General features: G+C 49.6%; 1 protein-coding gene across 4 annotated transcripts; it reads right to left on the reverse strand.

The window, feature by feature from the left end:
* Positions 1–731: 731 nt before the first annotated feature.
* ZNF16 (zinc finger protein 16) lies at positions 732–16,976 on the reverse strand. Of its 4 annotated transcripts, none has more exons than XM_069466720.1 (5): positions 16,675–16,976; positions 12,032–12,152; positions 11,057–11,303; positions 7,332–7,536; positions 732–2,913 (listed from the first exon to the last, which is right to left on the reverse strand). In XM_069466720.1, the coding sequence occupies exons 4-5, from the start codon at positions 7,525–7,527 to the stop codon at positions 1,091–1,093; spliced, it is 2,019 nt and encodes a 672-aa protein (XP_069322821.1). In that variant the 5' UTR covers positions 7,528–7,536; positions 11,057–11,303; positions 12,032–12,152; positions 16,675–16,976; the 3' UTR covers positions 732–1,090. The 4 variants fall into 4 exon arrangements, with proteins under 4 accessions (XP_069322821.1, XP_069322820.1, XP_069322819.1 ...); XM_069466719.1 differs by having other exon boundaries at positions 11,021–11,303; XM_069466718.1 differs by having other exon boundaries at positions 10,573–11,303.
* Between the last annotated feature and the right edge of the window lie 203 nt (positions 16,977–17,179).

The following is a 17,179-nucleotide window of genomic DNA, read 5'->3' on the forward strand; positions in this document are numbered from 1 at the left end:
ATACGGTTTCGACACAGCTACTCAATTCTGTTGTCATCTGTAAACAAATTGGCTTGGCTATGTTGGCAGTGGGCCAGCTTTGGCCTGCAGACTATAGCTCATGGAACTGTGCCCTGCAACACCCCCCAGACTTTCTAGCTGGTGTCAAAGGGCCTTCCTGTGACAGACATGTTACATCTGGGCTGGGTTCTCCCTGTTCAGGGAACAGGGGCACAGCTCTGGGAAACTGAGGACAATGGGTGGGTGAGCTGGCCAACCAGAGCAGGGTACCTAATAAGGCGTTCCACAAATGTCTGGTGATGAATGCCTCTGGGAAAAGACTGAGCCTGGAACCTTGTGGGTAAAGAAACGAGGTGCACAGAGAGCTCCCTCTGCGGCAGAGACTGGAAGCTAGGAAGCAGCCACATGTAACTGCGCAGCAGCCCCAGGGGGGTCATGGGGACCAGAGACACAGCAGAACAGAGAGGAGAAAGCTAATCTCAGACTGCAGATATGCATAAAGGAATGCGGGGAAGTGGGGAGAGTCTTGGGTCCAAGTTATGGAATGGGAAGAGCCAGGAAGGGTAGGGAATTAGTGGTAGTGAGTATGTACCACTCGGGAGGATGACTGAGCCATTGGATCTGAAAAACTCAACTTGATTTTATGTTAAAAAAGTATCAGTTAAAGCCATTGACAACGAACTCACCCCTTATGACTAATTGCCAAACAAAAGAACTACTGATTATCTCAAACCAAATGTCACTTTACTTTTTTGGTAATTTTTGGTTACAATAATAAACTCTATTCATGAATATTCAGCTTCCATAATCTTTTCCCTCCTAACAATGTGCTGTCTGCTCACAAACTGTAAACACAAAACAAAACAAAACCCAAGAGGTCACATGAGGCAGAAGCAACGGCTGTGGGAAGGGAGCCTGTAAAGGATGATTCAAGGGAGGGTCCCAGGCTTTGTGGCCATGAGATGTCGGGCAGAGGGTCAGGGAGGGAGCCCAAGCTTCAGGTCTGGGAAGTGGGAGGCTGCAACAACAATGGCCAGAGAGGAGTCAGAGAGGAAACCATGCTTGATTTCCCTTCTACCAGCCCAAAAGGCTACTCCCTGCTGTGAATCAACTGGTGTTTAATCAGTTTTGACCGTTGGCTGAAGGCTTTCCCACAGGCAGTGCAGTCATAGGGCTTCACCCCAGTGTGGATCCTCTGGTGCTGGATGAGGACTGACCGCTGACTGAAGGCTTTCCCACACTCACTGCACTTGTAGGGCCGCTCGCCAGTGTGGATTATTTGGTGCTGAATAAGGTGTGAACTCTGACTGAAGCCCTTACCGCATTCAACACATGTGTAGGGCTTCTCCCCAGTATGAACTTTCTGGTGGTGAATGAGATTTGAGCTTCGGTTGAAGGCCTTACCACACTGGTTACATTCGTGGGGCTTCAACCCATTATGAATCCTCTGATGCTGAATAAGAGTTGAGCTCTGGCTGAAGGTTTTTCCACATTCAGTACACTCATACGGTTTCTCTCCAGTGTGGACTCGCTGGTGAAGGATAAGGTTGGAGCTACGACCGAAGGTCTTCCCGCATTCACGGCACTCATAGGGCTTGTCGCCGGTGTGCACGCCCTGGTGCTGAATGAGAGCTGAGCTGTGGCTGAAGGCCTTCCCACAGATGCTGCATCTGTACGGCTTCTCTCCCGTGTGGATTATCTGGTGCTTCCTGAGCACCGAGCTGTAACTAAAGGCTTTTCCACACACGCTACACACATGAGGCTTCTCCCCAGTGTGAATTCTCCGATGCTGAATAAGGCTGGAGCTCTGACTAAACGCTTTCCCACAGTCACTACACTTATAGGGTTTCTCTCCAGTGTGAACCCGGTGGTGCTTAATGAGGTTGGAGACCCGACTGAATGGCTTGCCACAGTCACTACACTCATAAGGCTTCTCTCCAGTGTGAACCCTCTGGTGCTTCCTCAGGTGTGCACTCTGGCTAAAGGCTTTCCCACACTCACCACACTCAAAAGGCTTCTCACCTGTGTGAGTCCTGTGGTGTTTGATGAGGTTTGAGCTCCGTCTGAAGGCCTTCCCACACTCGCTGCACACATACGGTTTCTCCCCAGAATGGATTCTTTGATGCTGGATGAGGTTTGAGCTCCGCCTAAAAGCCTTCCCACACTCGTTGCACTCATAGGGCTTCTCACTCATGTGAGACTTCTGGTGCTTTTTAAGGCTTGAGTTCTGGCTGAAGGCTTTTCCACATTCACTGCACACATAAGGCCTTTCACCACTGTGGGGACCCTGGTGCCCAGCAAGACCTGAGTGCCCAAGGAAGGCTTTCTTACTCACTTGAGATCGATGATGGTTTTTAAGAACCGAGTTCTGGCTGACTGATTTCCCACATTCATTACACATAAAGGACATCTCTCCAGTGTGGACTATCTGATGCTGAATAAGATCAGGGTTTCCTTGGAAGGTTTTTCCACACTCGCTACATATGAGTGGGCTTTCTGTTGTGGAAACCTCCTCATGGTCAGTTAGGTCCATGCTATGCTGGAAGCTCTGGCCACACATGTCATAGGGCTGTGGCATCTCTTCTGTAGGGATTCCCTGACAAGCCATCAGGTTTGGGCTCAGACTGAAGCTTCTCTCAAAACCATGACAGTCCAGATCTTTCTCCACTAAGGGACTCCTAAGGGACACTGTCACTGGTGTGAAGTCCCCCTCCTGGGAGAAGGACTGCACCAGTCTCTCACCTTCAGGGACTTCCCAATCTCTTTCTGATACATCATCACAGAGATCTCCAAGCTCAGGTGTCTGGGAAATACCACCAGCATAGTTTTCTGATATTTCTGTCTGTGATTCCAAATCCTCAGGAATGTTTTCCTTCTGAAGAAACTCCTTGTCCTCAGTCCTGGTGTCACAATCTGAAACAAGAAATATAAAGTCACTTGGAAGGAACTGCTATAGCGGAAGCGGGAAAACAGATGGCAAGTCTGCAGAGCCACCAGCCCCCTCTGTGGAGGAGGTGAGGGGAGCAGGGGATCCATGGGGGGCAGCAGTCCAGATCCGAGAGGACCAGAGTGGGGCTGGAGGGGCATCTGGGGGGAAAGGCTGCACAGGAGCTGTAGCTGAGAAAGAGGAGCTTGGTAGACCTTCGACTCTCCCTCCCCAGGGTGCCACATCTCAGGAAACACTCCCGCAGTCTGCCTTCCGGCTCAGGCCAAAAGCCTGGGTGCTCCCAATACCCCGTCCTTGACACCCACAGCAGGCCCCTCGCAAGTCCTGCCAGCTATACCTCAGAATGTACCCCAAATCCAGGTGCTTCTGACCTCTCCCACCTATACCAGGAAGACATCCCACACTTTGCACTCCACCGTTACACATTTTGCCCCTTTTTCCTCTTCACTGCCAGGGGTGAGCCTCTCAGGCTTGTCTCGTTCTCTCACACACTCTTTATGGCACTCAGGCTGGTCCTAGGAGTCACTAGTGTGGAGTGTGGCCCTGCCGCAGGCAGAGGAGCCAAGTGGCACAATGGTGTGCTGGGCCAAGAAGCTCATGGATGCATCAAAGATTCCCCCTCATGGCAGGGGCCTGTGTGAAACTTCAGGTGCTGGTCCACTCAACAGAGACTCCTCTGGCCTGTCAAAGCCACTTTTACTCCCTAAAACCTGCAATTCTGATTGCAGTTTGCTGGACAACTTCTGGCCCTGGTAACAATGTGCAACCAGTTGTGCCCACCTTTCTGAATGTAGAAACATAGATAAGGCTCCCTGTCACAACAAAAGATAGGCTTTGGCATCTCTCTTCCCTTTCTTCACACCTGAAGAACAAAGAACTCCACATGCCCCTGGATCCCTCACTCAAATGATGATCTTGAGTCTCTCACTCAAATTGACAATTCAGGCCACATGGCCCCTGGATGTTGCATAGCTTCCCTGGTCTTCCAACACCCCCTCCTGTCTACAGACAGCCTGGCAACATCAGACATGGCACCATCACACACTCAAACACCCTCCCAAGTGCCTCCAGACCTGTGTGACCCAGGCCCTCCCAGACCTCACCACGCCTCTCCCCACCTCTGTCCTGCTGTTCCCTGAGCAGAGCAATACACCCACCTTAGGGTCTTCCCTGCCTGGAACAACTTCCACATGGCCCTTGCACTCCCTCCTTCCCTTCCACCAGCCTCTGCTCAAATACCCTTCCCTGACCATCATCCATAAATCCAAGCTCCCTCACTCTCCTCGTCCCTTCCCTCTGTCTCCTACACTGCCCAGATCACTCCCAGACACAGTACTATGTCCCCAGGACTGGAAGAACCTCTTGTCTAGCTAGCTGTAGTCAGTAATGCTGGGTGGGTGGTGAAAGACATCCCCAGCCCCCTACCCACCTCCTTGGGACCACTGCCCCTCAGTCCTGCTCCCTCACTGTCTCTTCCTGTCTGGGACTTCCAGAATCTGCCATTATAGTGCTCTGCCTCTAGTCTGGACACATCTGTTCCTGCGGTGTCACTGGTGGTGTCAATGCAGATCCCACATGGCCACAGACGTCGCTTTAACCTGAACCCTGACAGGACCTTCCCCTCTGCCTGCCACACCCCCGATCTCTTGGTGATATTTCATGCTTAAGTTACCTGACACCTGTGGCCAGACACATTGCACTGTGGCATCTCCAGCTGGAACACCCCCTATAGCTCCCTGTACCCCAAAGGTTGGCACCAAGCCTCTCTTCTCCTGCAGGACTTCCCTGAGTGCCTTTCTTTACCTTCCTACTGCTCCTCAGCAGGCTTCTTGCCACACATTCCACATGGGCCACGGGAGCCCTCTCCACGTTCCCCACAAGCCTCAGCTCCCCAAGTTCGAAGCCCCAGCCCTGGCTCCAGGAGGTGTCTAGGAAATGTGGCATCCATGTATTGCTGGGTTCCCAGGAGTTATGGAGGGAAGTGTGGGCTGCTGGGACAGGCAAGGTCTGGACAAGAGGCCTCAGTCCTGCCAGGGGCAACGTGGGGCTCACTGTGCCCCCACTCCCCACTAAGACCCTGACTCAGGAGCCCCTTGCCCTCTTCTGGCTGTGTGGAGAAGAGGCCAAACTGGGAAGGACAAAGAAGGCTGTGGCAACTACACAGTAAAGCTTTTTGTGAAGTTGTCAGAGAGGACCCATTAGGTGTTGTGGCTATATGGTCTCTGTCATATGGTCTTCTTCATGCTTTTAAAACAACCCTGAGAAAAATCTCAAAACCATTCTTAGGTTGCAGGTGATATAAACAGCCCACTAGCTGGATTTGGTGACTCCTGATTGAGATGAGATGTAACTGGTGTGGAGATCAGGAGATGGTGGCAATGGGGAATTGGTTTTTTAGCCTGAGTTTTCTAAAAGACTTTTAGAAAAAATAGTCTTTTATTGAGACATGAATGAAAAGTGAATTCTGTAGATTAGAATGGTGGGAGATCACTTTTTGGACTTACTAAATTTGATGTAATTCTTCTCTGCCATATAGGAACTATGGAAAAAATGAGGAAAGTTCCCCTTAAGAAAGGAATTACAAAATAAAAAATATGATTTCCCTTTAAGAAAATCTTTAAAAAGTCAGAAAAATTTGAATTAAAGGTGAAAAAAGAGATTTGGAAGCAAATACAGTTGCTTGCACCATACTCTGACACCCAACTGGAGAAGGGTGAGGACTCTGAGCTCTTCTAGAACAAAATAAACCTGTGGGACACAGCTTAGATAATGACCCAAGTCATAACACCACGCTCATGTGAATGCCATGTGTGACTGTGATGCATCAGCTGTTGCTGGTGCCTCAGCCAGGCTGTCTGCTGTACAGACACCGAGAGGAACCTCACGCTCAGGGGGCTCCCCAGTCCTCCATCTCCCACAGCAACTTGTTTTCAGTTTATTTAATAATTTATTGAGGTGAAATTCACATAATATAAAGCTACCCATTCTAAAGCGAACAATTCACTGGCATTTAGCACATCAAATGTTGTGCATCTACTACCTCTACTTCCACCTATCCGAAGTCAAACCCCTTACTCCTGAAGCAGCTTATCCCCATCTCCCCCTCCCTCCAGCCCCTGACAATCATCAATCCGTATCTGCCTCTATTGATTTATCTATTCTGGATATTTCACATAAATGGAATCATACAGTATGTGACCTTTAGTGTCTAGCTTCTTTCACTTGGCATAATGTTTTGGAGGTTCAGCCATCCGCATTGTAGCATGGATCAGTACTTACTTTCTTTTCATGGCTGAATTATATTTCATTATATGTGTATACCACAATTTGTCCACCCATCCATTGAAGGACCTTTGGGCTGTTTGCACCTTTTGGTTACTGTGAATAATGTGGCTCTGAACATGACATATATGCACTTGGCTTGAGTACCTGTCTTCAATTCTTCTTGGTACATATCTAGAAGTGGAATTGTTGGTTCATACAGTAATGCAGTTCAAACTTTTGAGGAACTGCCAAGTTAGCTTTCATAGTAGCTGTACCATTTTACAGTCCCATCAGCAACATATGAGGATTACAATTTCTCTATATCCTCAAGATGTTACTTTTTGTTTTTACTATCATAGACATCCTAGTGGGTGGGAAATGGTAATCTCATTGTGTTGGGGGTTTTTTATTTGGTTTTGTTGTTGTGTTTTTTTTGTTGTTGTTTGTTTGTTTTTTTGAGACAGAGTCTCGCTCTGTTGCCCAGGCTAGAGCGCCATGGAGTCAGCCTAGCTCATAGCAACCTCAAACTCTGGGCTCAAGCAATCCTCCTGCCTCAGCCTCCCAAGTAGCTGGGACTACAGGCATGTGCCACCACGCCCAGCTAATTTTTCTATATATATTTTTAGCTGTCCATATAATCTCTTTCTATTTTTAGTAGACACGGGGTCTCGCTCTTGCTCAGGCTGGTCTCGAACTCCTGAGCTCAAACAATCCGCCTGCCTCGGCCTCCCAGAGTGCTAGGATTACAGGCATGAGCCACCGCGCCCAGCCAGTTGTTCTTGTTTTTAAGACAGAGTCTCGGCCGGGCACGGTGGCTCATGCCTGTAATCCTAGCACTCTGCAAGGCCGAGGCAGGAGGATCACTTGAGCTCAGGAGTTTAAGACAAGCCTGAGCAAGAATGAGATCCCATCTCTATTTAAAAAAATAAAAATAAAACAGAGTCTCACTTTGTCACCTGGGTGACAGTGCAGTGGTGTCATCATAGCTCACTGCAAACTCAAACTGCAAACCACCACCACTACCACCATTATGAAACAGATGCCTTCTAGGTGTAAGTGCAGAGTGACATGGACATCATCTCTTCAGAATAAGGGCATCAGTGGAGAACAATTCTAGTACCTGGCTGCTGATGGTGAGGTTGGAAGGCTTCCAGCTTAGCATCACCAGAGCAGAGGAGACCACAGACTGCAGATCCAGGGTGCATCACAGTAGGAGCATCACGCACACAGGCCTGGGCTGCAGGGGTCCAAGGGGATGGTCCTGGAGCTGGGAGTTCCATCTCTGCCTCCTCATGGCGACCTCTGAGGCTGGGCATGGCTGAAACCTGAAAACCAGCAAGGACACAGGTGAGTGTGCAGAAGGGCTAGTTCCAGGGATCCATCCTCCTATCATGGAGGGGTCTCTTCCTCTTTTCTTCTTCCTCCATTGCAGCCAGGGACCTGAAGAGGTCCTGGTGATGCCAGGTCCCAGGGATTGATGCTATGTACCCCGATCTGTAACCCATGGGGAGGGAGAGTCTGTCATGGGGACAGATTCATGAGCCAGGGCTGTAGGTACAAAGGGGTAAGATGCTGACCCCCAAGGCAAAGTGAGCCCACAATGCCCAGCAGGCACCCCTGCCTCCTGAAGGGCCTAGGCCCATCATGATAGGCGGAGAGTAGCCCCCAGAGATTGCACCATGCTGTGGGTCCACTCCTCTCACTTCTTGTTCCTAATACTTTCAATGCTCTAAGGCTGTGCACACCAGACCCACCTAAGGTTAAGCAGCCAGGAGCAGCCTGTGCTGGAGATACACATGGTCACCAGATGCCAATATCCACAAATCCTACTGGTCTATTCTGAGTTACACCCTCCTGGCAGCATCTACAGTGGGTGTCCCCATCTCTGTCCACCTGGGATGTCCTCCCACTGCACCAGCTGCTCCCTCCCAGCCTCCCATCTCCCTTTTCGTGTTGGCACCCCACGGTTCACTTCCGCATCTACACCAACTTCCTTGGTGAATTTTGTCCAGTCCTGAGGTGTCAACACTCCTTATCCTGTGAAGATTTGCAAACTTGGGCTCATCTCCAGTTTTAACTGCTCCCTCTAAGCAGGAGAACACTCCCACCTGGTGGCATCATGAGTCGCGATTCCCCCTCAACCTCCACCTCCTCACTGCCCCCTGTGTGTAAATGCACCACACCCTGCCCAGAGGCCCATCTGAGAGCCCTCACTCACACTACACTACAACTCACTCCTCTGCCCTTCATGCATGAGGACAAGGCAGGAAATACTGGCACAAACCCACAGTGGAAAATGCCTGTCAACCTACAGACTGGATTTCTCCTCTTAGATACACATTTTTCAGTGTTTCCTGAACACTCACTGCATGCTAGGGTCTGTTCTAAGGGACACGGCAGTAGACTGTTGCCCTCATGGAGCTCCCTGGGGAGTCAGATCAAAGCAAATGATCTATCAGTGAGATGGGACAAGTGCTCTGGGCAGAGGTAGCAGGGAAGGGGCAGAGGGGAATTTTAACTAGGAGCAGCTGGGAGGTCTCACTGAGAAGTGACCTGAAGGTCGGAGGGAAAGAGCCATGCAGACACTGGGGAGAGGCAGTCCCAGACAGAGGCAGAGTGAAGGCAAAGGCTGGGGAAGGGAGGGTCACACAGAGCAGGTTCCACAAACAGTGGGGCAGCCAGTGTGGATGGGGAAACGAGGGAGCAGAGTCACACCCAAGAGGCACTGTGTCAGGTCCCACAAGCCTTGCAGTGAGGGTACAGTCTGAAATGGAGGTTCCGCAGCAGAGGCTTAGAAGGCAGCTGGGTGTGGCCTCCCATCCCCACCCCCACCCCCACCCCCGGGGGGTGGGGGGGCAGGCACAAACTCTATCCAGATGCAGTGTCCTCAGCAAGTGGACTCTCCTGTTCCTTTCTACCTTGCCTGGGAGGAGGGATGGTTTGCTCCACTTGGATTGAGCTAAAGTTGAGGAGAGACGTCAGAAGGAGTTGACAGTATCACCTGCTGAGAGTGAGGGTGTGTCAAGAGGATATGGAAAGGGAACTGACATGTGCCTTCTCTGAAGGGTAGCAGGAGGATGGTACAGGAAGTCAAGGTGATGGCAGGTGTCACGTCCAGGGAAGGAAGAAGGGCCGAGTAGAGCTGCTGGACAGAGATCATCATCACCGAGGAATACACAAATAGTGGCTAGAGTAAAAAGGCCAGAGGACAAGTGTAAGGACAAGGCTTGGGGAAGAAGGCAAGGAGGTATGGACAGAGCTCACAGGGATGGTCACTACAGACAGATTATAAGAGGCCATGGCTGCTCCGTAAGGCACCAGCCACATTTCTGTAACAGGAGACCAAACTAACAAAACATTTCAAGATTAACCTCACAGGGTGCTCACAGGGACAGTGTGAGATGAGAGTCAAAGCAGGAAGAACACGGAGTAAGGTGCCCACCCATGCAGCAGGAGAACAGAGTAGAAGACATGGGGGATGGGGTCACAAGACCCTAAGCGACTGTGCCTGTCTGCCCTGAGAAAACCTTCACTCTCTCCAATCCAAGGGAAGACACAATCTTTATTTAGTTTATTGCAGTATTTATTTAGTTTATTTTATTTTAGAATACTTGGAATTCTCACCGTTATTACTAAATATGGGCACACTCATATGGTTCAAAATTTTTAAACTAAAAAAGGATTTATAGTGAAAAATCTCCAAGCCAGCCACTCAGTTTCCCTTCCATTTCTAGTATGCTCTTCCAGATTATTCTAGGCTTATACAAGCAAATATGCATTTTTTTTGCCTACTTATTATAAAATTATACCAAACTATGCTTTTGTTTTACACCTTGTTTTTCTCACCTCATTATATGCAAGATCTTGCCAACAAGGACACAGAATTAATCTGTGGTAGGCAGAACACCCCCTCCCCCCACGTCCCCGTTCTAATCCCTGGAACCTGTGGATAAGTTACCCTACACAGTAAAAGGGACTTTGCAGAGGAACTTAAGGTTATAGACATGATTATTACGCTGGTGGACCCAACTAATCACGAGCTCTTAAAAGTCTGAGAGGATCTGACAGGGCCACAAAGACCTGCAGGTGCTAAGGGCCGCTCAGGCCGGCATGCAGCAAGGAAACGTGGACCTCTGTGCAACAACCACAAGGAAACGGATGCTGCCAACAGCTTGAACGAGCTCGGAGGCAGATTTTCCCAGATAAAGGCTAACCCTGTTGCCGAGAAGACAGACAACTGAAGATCCAGAAGCCACCCTCCAACAACAGGCAGCCAATCCCTCAGCCCCCTACTCCCTCGGGAGAGAACGAGTCCAAACTCTTCCCCTCCCCACAGTCTCCTTCCCAATGAGTGAATCCACCTCTAATGTAGTCTTCCAGGCAGGACACTTGGCGCCAAGCGAAACCCTCTTTTCTGCCCCGGTTCTGTGGGTCTCCGACGGGGCATCGAATTCCTGGAACCTCTTCCACCGCCCCAACCCCCTGTGCGCCCGGGAACACTATTCAGTGGCACATCTGCCCAGTCACTCCGCCCGAGCTCCTGTGGTGGCCTCGCCATGCGATAACGCCGCCAGCCTCCCGGGCAGAGTCGCCACTCGGCCTACCGCGGCGCACAGTGCCGCAAGGCGCTCCCCACGACTCCCTCCCGGGAGGCCGCCCTCCGAGGCTCCGACCCCCCAACCCAGGCCGAGCAGCCCCAGCTCGGCGCTCCCACAACCCCCCGCGCGGCTCCGCCCCCGCCCCGCTCGAGCCCGGAGAGGCCCCGAGTCACCGCAACCACGAAGGTGGCTCGGGAACACCTGGACGCACAGTCGCAAACTTGAAGCATTCGTACAGTTCACTCACCGCCTCAACGGGTCGCCTACTGCAGGGAACGCTTCGCCGGGACACCAAAGTATCTCGGCCCAGAAACCGACTGATACCCGGAAGTCCCGCCCGACTTCCGGCTAATGGACGAGTCCGGTCTGGGACTTCGTAGCCACTCTAGACGGCGGAGGCCGGGGCGACTCTGTGGTTCAGCTCCTGAGAGGGGTATCCCGAATCCCGATCCCAGAGTGCCTCCTGATCCTGGCGGTCAGGGTGGACCCGTGCGCTGAACAAGGTGGCAACAAAATAAAAGGAGACACTATTAGAAATGCAGAGAGAACTAGATATACTGCTGTAGAGATAGATTTTAATGCACAGGTCCTCAGAATCCTTACAGATTGTAGTTTGATAAAACATAAGGACGCACTGGGAAGAACTGAATCAATCAATAAGTGATTTGACAGATAAATGGAAAAATTCAAATTCTTTCAGTAGATAATATATTTTCATGAGGTTCTGCATGAATCATTTACAAAAATTAACTATACACTTGGACATAAAGAATGAATATTTTAAAATATTCATCTTGCACGCAGATTATCAAAATAAGGAATACATAATTCAAAACTCACAAAAAACCTAATATTGGAATTTAAGAAACATTGTAGATAACCTTTAAATTCCAAAGGCCATTAGCTAGAAAATTACAGACTATAAAGTAATGAAAAGTAAACACTTTATTCTTAAATCTATGAGACCCAGTGTAGTGTACTAAGAGAAAAACATATAGCCTTAAATAAGTCTTTGTTATGAAAGAAGATAAAAGCATTTATTCTAAGGAAGTTAGAAAAAAAGGACATGGTGGGGTGGCTCGCACCTGTAGTCCAAGCACTTTGGGAGGCCTCGGCAGGAGGATAGCTTGAGGCCGGATTTTGAGACCAGCCTGAGCAACATAGGGAGACCTGTCTCTACAAAAAATAAAATTTAAAAAATTATCCAGGTGTGGTGGCTCACCTGTAGTTCCAGCAACTCTGGAGGTTGAGGCAGGAGGATCTCTTGAACCTAGGAGTTGGAGGCTGAAGTGATATATGATCGTTTCACTGCAGCACTCCAGCCTGGGCCACAAAGCAAGGCCCTGTCCAAAAAAAAAGAAGAAGAAGAAAAGTTAGGAAAAAGGATCAATAGCATTTCTCTGCACCAGCAATAACCAACCAGATAATGTAACAAAAAATAAAATATCCTCTGCACTATCAACAAAAACTATAGGATATTTGGGAATTAAAATAACAAAGAGCATTCAAGATGTTTGTGAACACTTTGAAATTCTGTTATATTAAAGGACACACAAGATTGTCTCAATCAATGGACATATATTTCTTGCTTTTGGATAGACCAACTTAATATTTTGAAGATTTAATTTCCCCTAATGTAATCTATAAATTCACTGCAATACAATCAAAGTTCTACTTGGATTTTTAGAAGAAAACTCAAAATGTGTATGGAAAACTAAAAGTCAATGAATATCTGAATCAACCTTAAAAAGGAAAGGGGGACTGGGTAGTAGTCCCCCCCAGCTGTAGTCCCAGCTACTTGAGAGGCTGAGGCAGGAGGATCCCTTGAACCCAGGAGTTTGAGGTTACACTGAGCTATGATGACACCACTGTACTCCAGCCTGGGCAACAGAGCAAGACTCTGTCTAAAAACAAAAAGGAAAAGAGGCAGGATGTGCTGTTGACATCAGCACAAGAAGCAACAAATAGCAAAAGCAGCACAACCAAGAGATCAGTGTCAGACTCTGTACAAACGGCACTTTAATAGACAAGGGAAGGCCAGGCGAGGTGGCTCACGCCTGTGATCCTAGCACTCTGGGAGGCTGAGGCAGGAGGATCGCTCGAGGTCGGGCGTTCGAGACCAGCCTGAGCAAGAGCGAGCCCCCATCTCTACTAAAAAATAGAAAGAAATTATCTGGACAACTAAAAATATATAGAAAAAATTAGCCGGGCATGGTGGCACATGCCTGTAGTCCCAGCTATTCGGGAGGCTGAGGCAGAAGGACTGCTTAAGTCCAGGAGTTTGAGGTTGCTGTGAGCTAGGCTGACACCATGGCACTCTCGCCTGGGCAACATAGTGAGACTCTGTCTCAAAAAAAAAAAAAAAAAAGACTGCTGGCCAAGACTGCACTCTCACAGGTGTGAACGTCACTGCTCCTGCCCACAGGGCCCAGGTGCACAACCACTGAGGTCCTCAGTTCCTACAGCCAAGTCTTCTCAGAAACAGGGCTCTGGGGAGGGTCCCATGGGAGGGAGGGGGGGAGGGTCCCATGGGAGGGAGGGAAGGAGAGCTTGGACTCTCTGCTGCCCCTGATCTGCCCTCCAGGGCATGTCCCGAGGACACTGAGAGACATGGTGGGAGAACTGTTGGATCTTGGAGGCAAGATGTTTCCATCCTGACTTTGGACACATTGTTATGGTCTCTAAATTACAGGGTCCTCCTGTGAGAGAGCACATGGCCTCCCCACAGGATACCGTGCTGTGGCAGTCACCTGGACAGGTGTGGTGGCGTCGGGTAAAGGACACAGCACCGCCCCTTCTAAGCTTCACTGTTACGGTCATTGACCTTGTAGCCTGAATATGAGTTCCTGAGGCTCTCAGGGTCTAATTTTGAAGTAGCCTATACACAAGGAAACATTCTACTCCACCTCCAACAGGACCCTCTGCTCCTACCTTCAGCCATTACATGCCAGGCTCCCATTTCCAGCTCGGAGAGTCGCCTGCGAGACCCCACCATGTTAATGGACCAACTCTTGCTTGAAAAAAGGCCGTTCATTCATCTCTTCCCTTCTTCCAGGCACCACCCTCCTCTTTTCCCATGAACTCCAGGGCCGCGGGCAGCATGGGGTGGACCAGGGGAGAAGCCCAGGGCACTGGCTGACAGGACTGTGGGATAGGGATGGAGATGCACAGGAGGCCAGGGATGTTGGGATCGTGACCCTTGTAGAGCACCCCACCCCCAGCTGATTGAATGGATCCCCTCCTGGCTAAGGGCACCCCAGAAATACCCTAAAGCTGAGCTGCTGGCCATGACAAGGAAGGTCAGACACGCCTCGCCATGCCCCCTCCTTTCTTAGAGATGTCCTTTGTAACTCATTACCAGGCAGAAGGCTATGCAAGGCAGAGCTTAAACCACACCTGCAGGTCCTCAACTTACTTAACTGATCACTTGAGTCTGGTATACATCCAGTGGCTTTTCCCTGATTAACAACATCCTGATCTTAACTTAAAACATTCCAAGCCTTTAGACAAAGCTTCATTTCTTTAACCAATCACAAATCAAAGAATCTTTAAACCACCTATAACCTGTAAGCTCCCCACTTCAACTTGTTCTGCCTTTTCCGACCAAACCAATGTACACCTTCCATGTATTGATTTATGACTTTATGTGTAATTCCTGTCTCCTGGAAATGTATAAAACCAAACTGCAACCTAAACACCACGAGTCCACTTGCTCAAGGGTTCTTGGGCATGGCTCTGGGCCATGGTCCTCATATTTGGCTGAGAATAAACCTCTCTGAATTATTTTACAGCGTTTGGGTTCTTTTCTGTTAACACTTCCATATTTACTCTGTGCATTGCCTGCTGTCCCTATTCACAGGTAAGGTCCAAGAGGCCATGCATTTGTTACAAGTGTTGCTTTTTGTTCACTGATGTAGGCCCAGCATTTGGAACAGTGCCTAGTACACAATGGGCACTCAATAAACAGTGTTTGTTGAAATGAAGAGAGACAAAGAAAAGTTGGCAGAGCTACACACAAAAGAGATGTGCTAGGGAGGATGCTAGCTGTTGGATCGAGGTGAAGGGCATACAGGTATTCATTGTATTATTCTTTCAACCTTTATGAATATATGAACATTTACGAAGTAAAAAGTTGTGGAGGAGAAAAAGAAAATAGGATACGATGAGATGAAGGCCCCGGGAGCTTACACTTTCTGTTGGGACCAAGGTTGCCAGGACAAAGCTTGATCCCTGTCAACTGGCAAAACAATCCAGGATGATCCAATGATAGGGCCGAACTCCAGTCCTGAGCTTCACAGCCCCTTAGGCAGAGCAGACCCTGTAACAGTGGAAGAGAGGGTTACCATAACTAGCTCCATTTTGCTTCTCACTCCCTTCGGTAATACCCTTTAGCTTAAAATCCGCTAACCCCTGCACATAGGCCAGCTGATTATAGGAATTTAGTTTGTAGTTCAACTCTAGAAGATAATGGTCCCTTTCCCAAAAGTAACTCCTGGGCAGTTAAGGAAAGTATGCACAGAAGTAACAAGATTTGTAGGAACATCGGGACCTGACCTAAAAACTTTAACAACCTCCTCGGACCCTCGCTGAAGTCCAGATGTCTGCAGTCCTCACTTACCCCTTGCAACTCCTCCCCACCTCTGTCCCTTCCCCTTTCCCGTAACATAAAAAGGAGCCTAAAGCTCATACTAACTTACGATAGTTCTTTAGGAATCAATCTGCCATCTTCTCAGTTTGCTGGCTCTCCAAATAGAAGTTGCTTTCCTTGCCCCAACACCTTGTCTCTGGACTTATTGGTTCTCCTGTGGTGAGTGGTATGAACTTGGACTCGTTCCAACCCTGTTACCCTTGGGTGTGTGTGTTCCATTGTGGCCAGGTCTATGCAAATCTACTCCCAAAGTCTGAGGAAGCTCAGGGGCCAAAGAAAGAGGCTGACTATCCAGCGTTTCTCAGAAAGAAACATTTAATAGGGACTTATTTAAGGGCAGAAGCCATGTCCCAGGCAGCCATTAAATGGTGTATCCCGCACCATTACTCCCCCAGACCTAGGACTTACACACCATAGGGAAGGGTGGTATAGGACAATTGAAGCCAACTCCTCAGGGAAAGGCAAGAATGCTATGTGAATCTGCCCAAGGGCAGTATTAGGGTCATGGTCATTTTGACCTATGGGCAGGATTTACAGTAACAATAGATAAAGTAGAAATCTTTGTTGCATTAATCAGAAGTCAACATGGCATATTAGCATCTGAGATGGAGTTACTTTAGCCTCCACAGTGTGGGTGATGGAGGGAAGCTGATCTCCACTCCACAGAGTGGGAACTCCTTCCCCTAATTGCTGTTAAGACTTGTGGAAGCACCAGCACAGGGCTTGGCACTTACCTGGTGCATGGTAATTACAGGATTGTCACCACATCCTCCAGTCTCCCTGCTCAGACATAGGCTCTCCAACACCACAGTCACAGCACCCAGGCTCAAGCCCACACACCTTCCCCTGTTGCCTCCAGCCCAGGCCTAAACTCTTCCTGAGATCTTCTGAGCTCCAGGCCACACGTGCCAGATGGACAGTACACTGACCTGTGGTTTCACGATGGGGGCGAGGGGAGAGTGTAAAATATCAGAAACTAGACAAGATAGCCGACTTTCTCCCCGCCCCCATCCCTACTGCAAATCAGCCCTAACCTTCCTCCTTTGGGCATTCTGGTCCTTGGCTGTGCCTGAAGCCTCTTCTTGTAGTGCGGATGCGTCTGCCTCCCTGTGACTCTCCCCCGGGTGCATGGTTTAAACACAACCAAAAAGCCCGTAGACACCAGTGCAGAGTGGACGACGGAAGCAGCCATTGCTTATAAACTGACAACCACCTACCGGGGCCATGCTGGGTCCCAGGGTACAGCAAAGAGCGAGAAACCGAGCCTCTGCCCTTGCAGCGCTCACCATCCTAAGAAAGCGGAAACAACCATACACAAGTAACCAAACACGATCATTTCAGCGTGTTCTGATAACGCAAAGCGGCCTCTGAGATAACAGTTGAGGTGAAGCTACGCCAGGGACCAGCTAGGCGGGGTCAGGGGAAGATCGTTCCTGGCAGCGAGGACAGCAAAGACAAAAGTTCGGAGACGGGAACGACCTCTAGGACAGCCAAAACCAGGCGCCAGCCGAGAACCGGCTGCGGGCAAGGATGGTCCTCCGCTTCCGCCGATGCTCCCGGAAGTGCGGCTGGGGACGCGCGGGCTGGCCTACTCCAGAGCCCAGTGTGGCCCCTCTAGGATCCGCGGAGGCCTGGATTCTTGGTGGCTTCAGAGAGCTGCCCAGCAGTCGGTCACCGCAAAAGCCTTCTGGCAGGAGAGGCCGGGCCGACAAACCTTCGCTG

The sequence above is a fragment of the Eulemur rufifrons genome, chromosome 3 (assembly GCF_041146395.1).
Source record: "Eulemur rufifrons isolate Redbay chromosome 3, OSU_ERuf_1, whole genome shotgun sequence".
In the NCBI taxonomy this organism is placed as follows: Eukaryota; Metazoa; Chordata; class Mammalia; order Primates; family Lemuridae; genus Eulemur; species Eulemur rufifrons.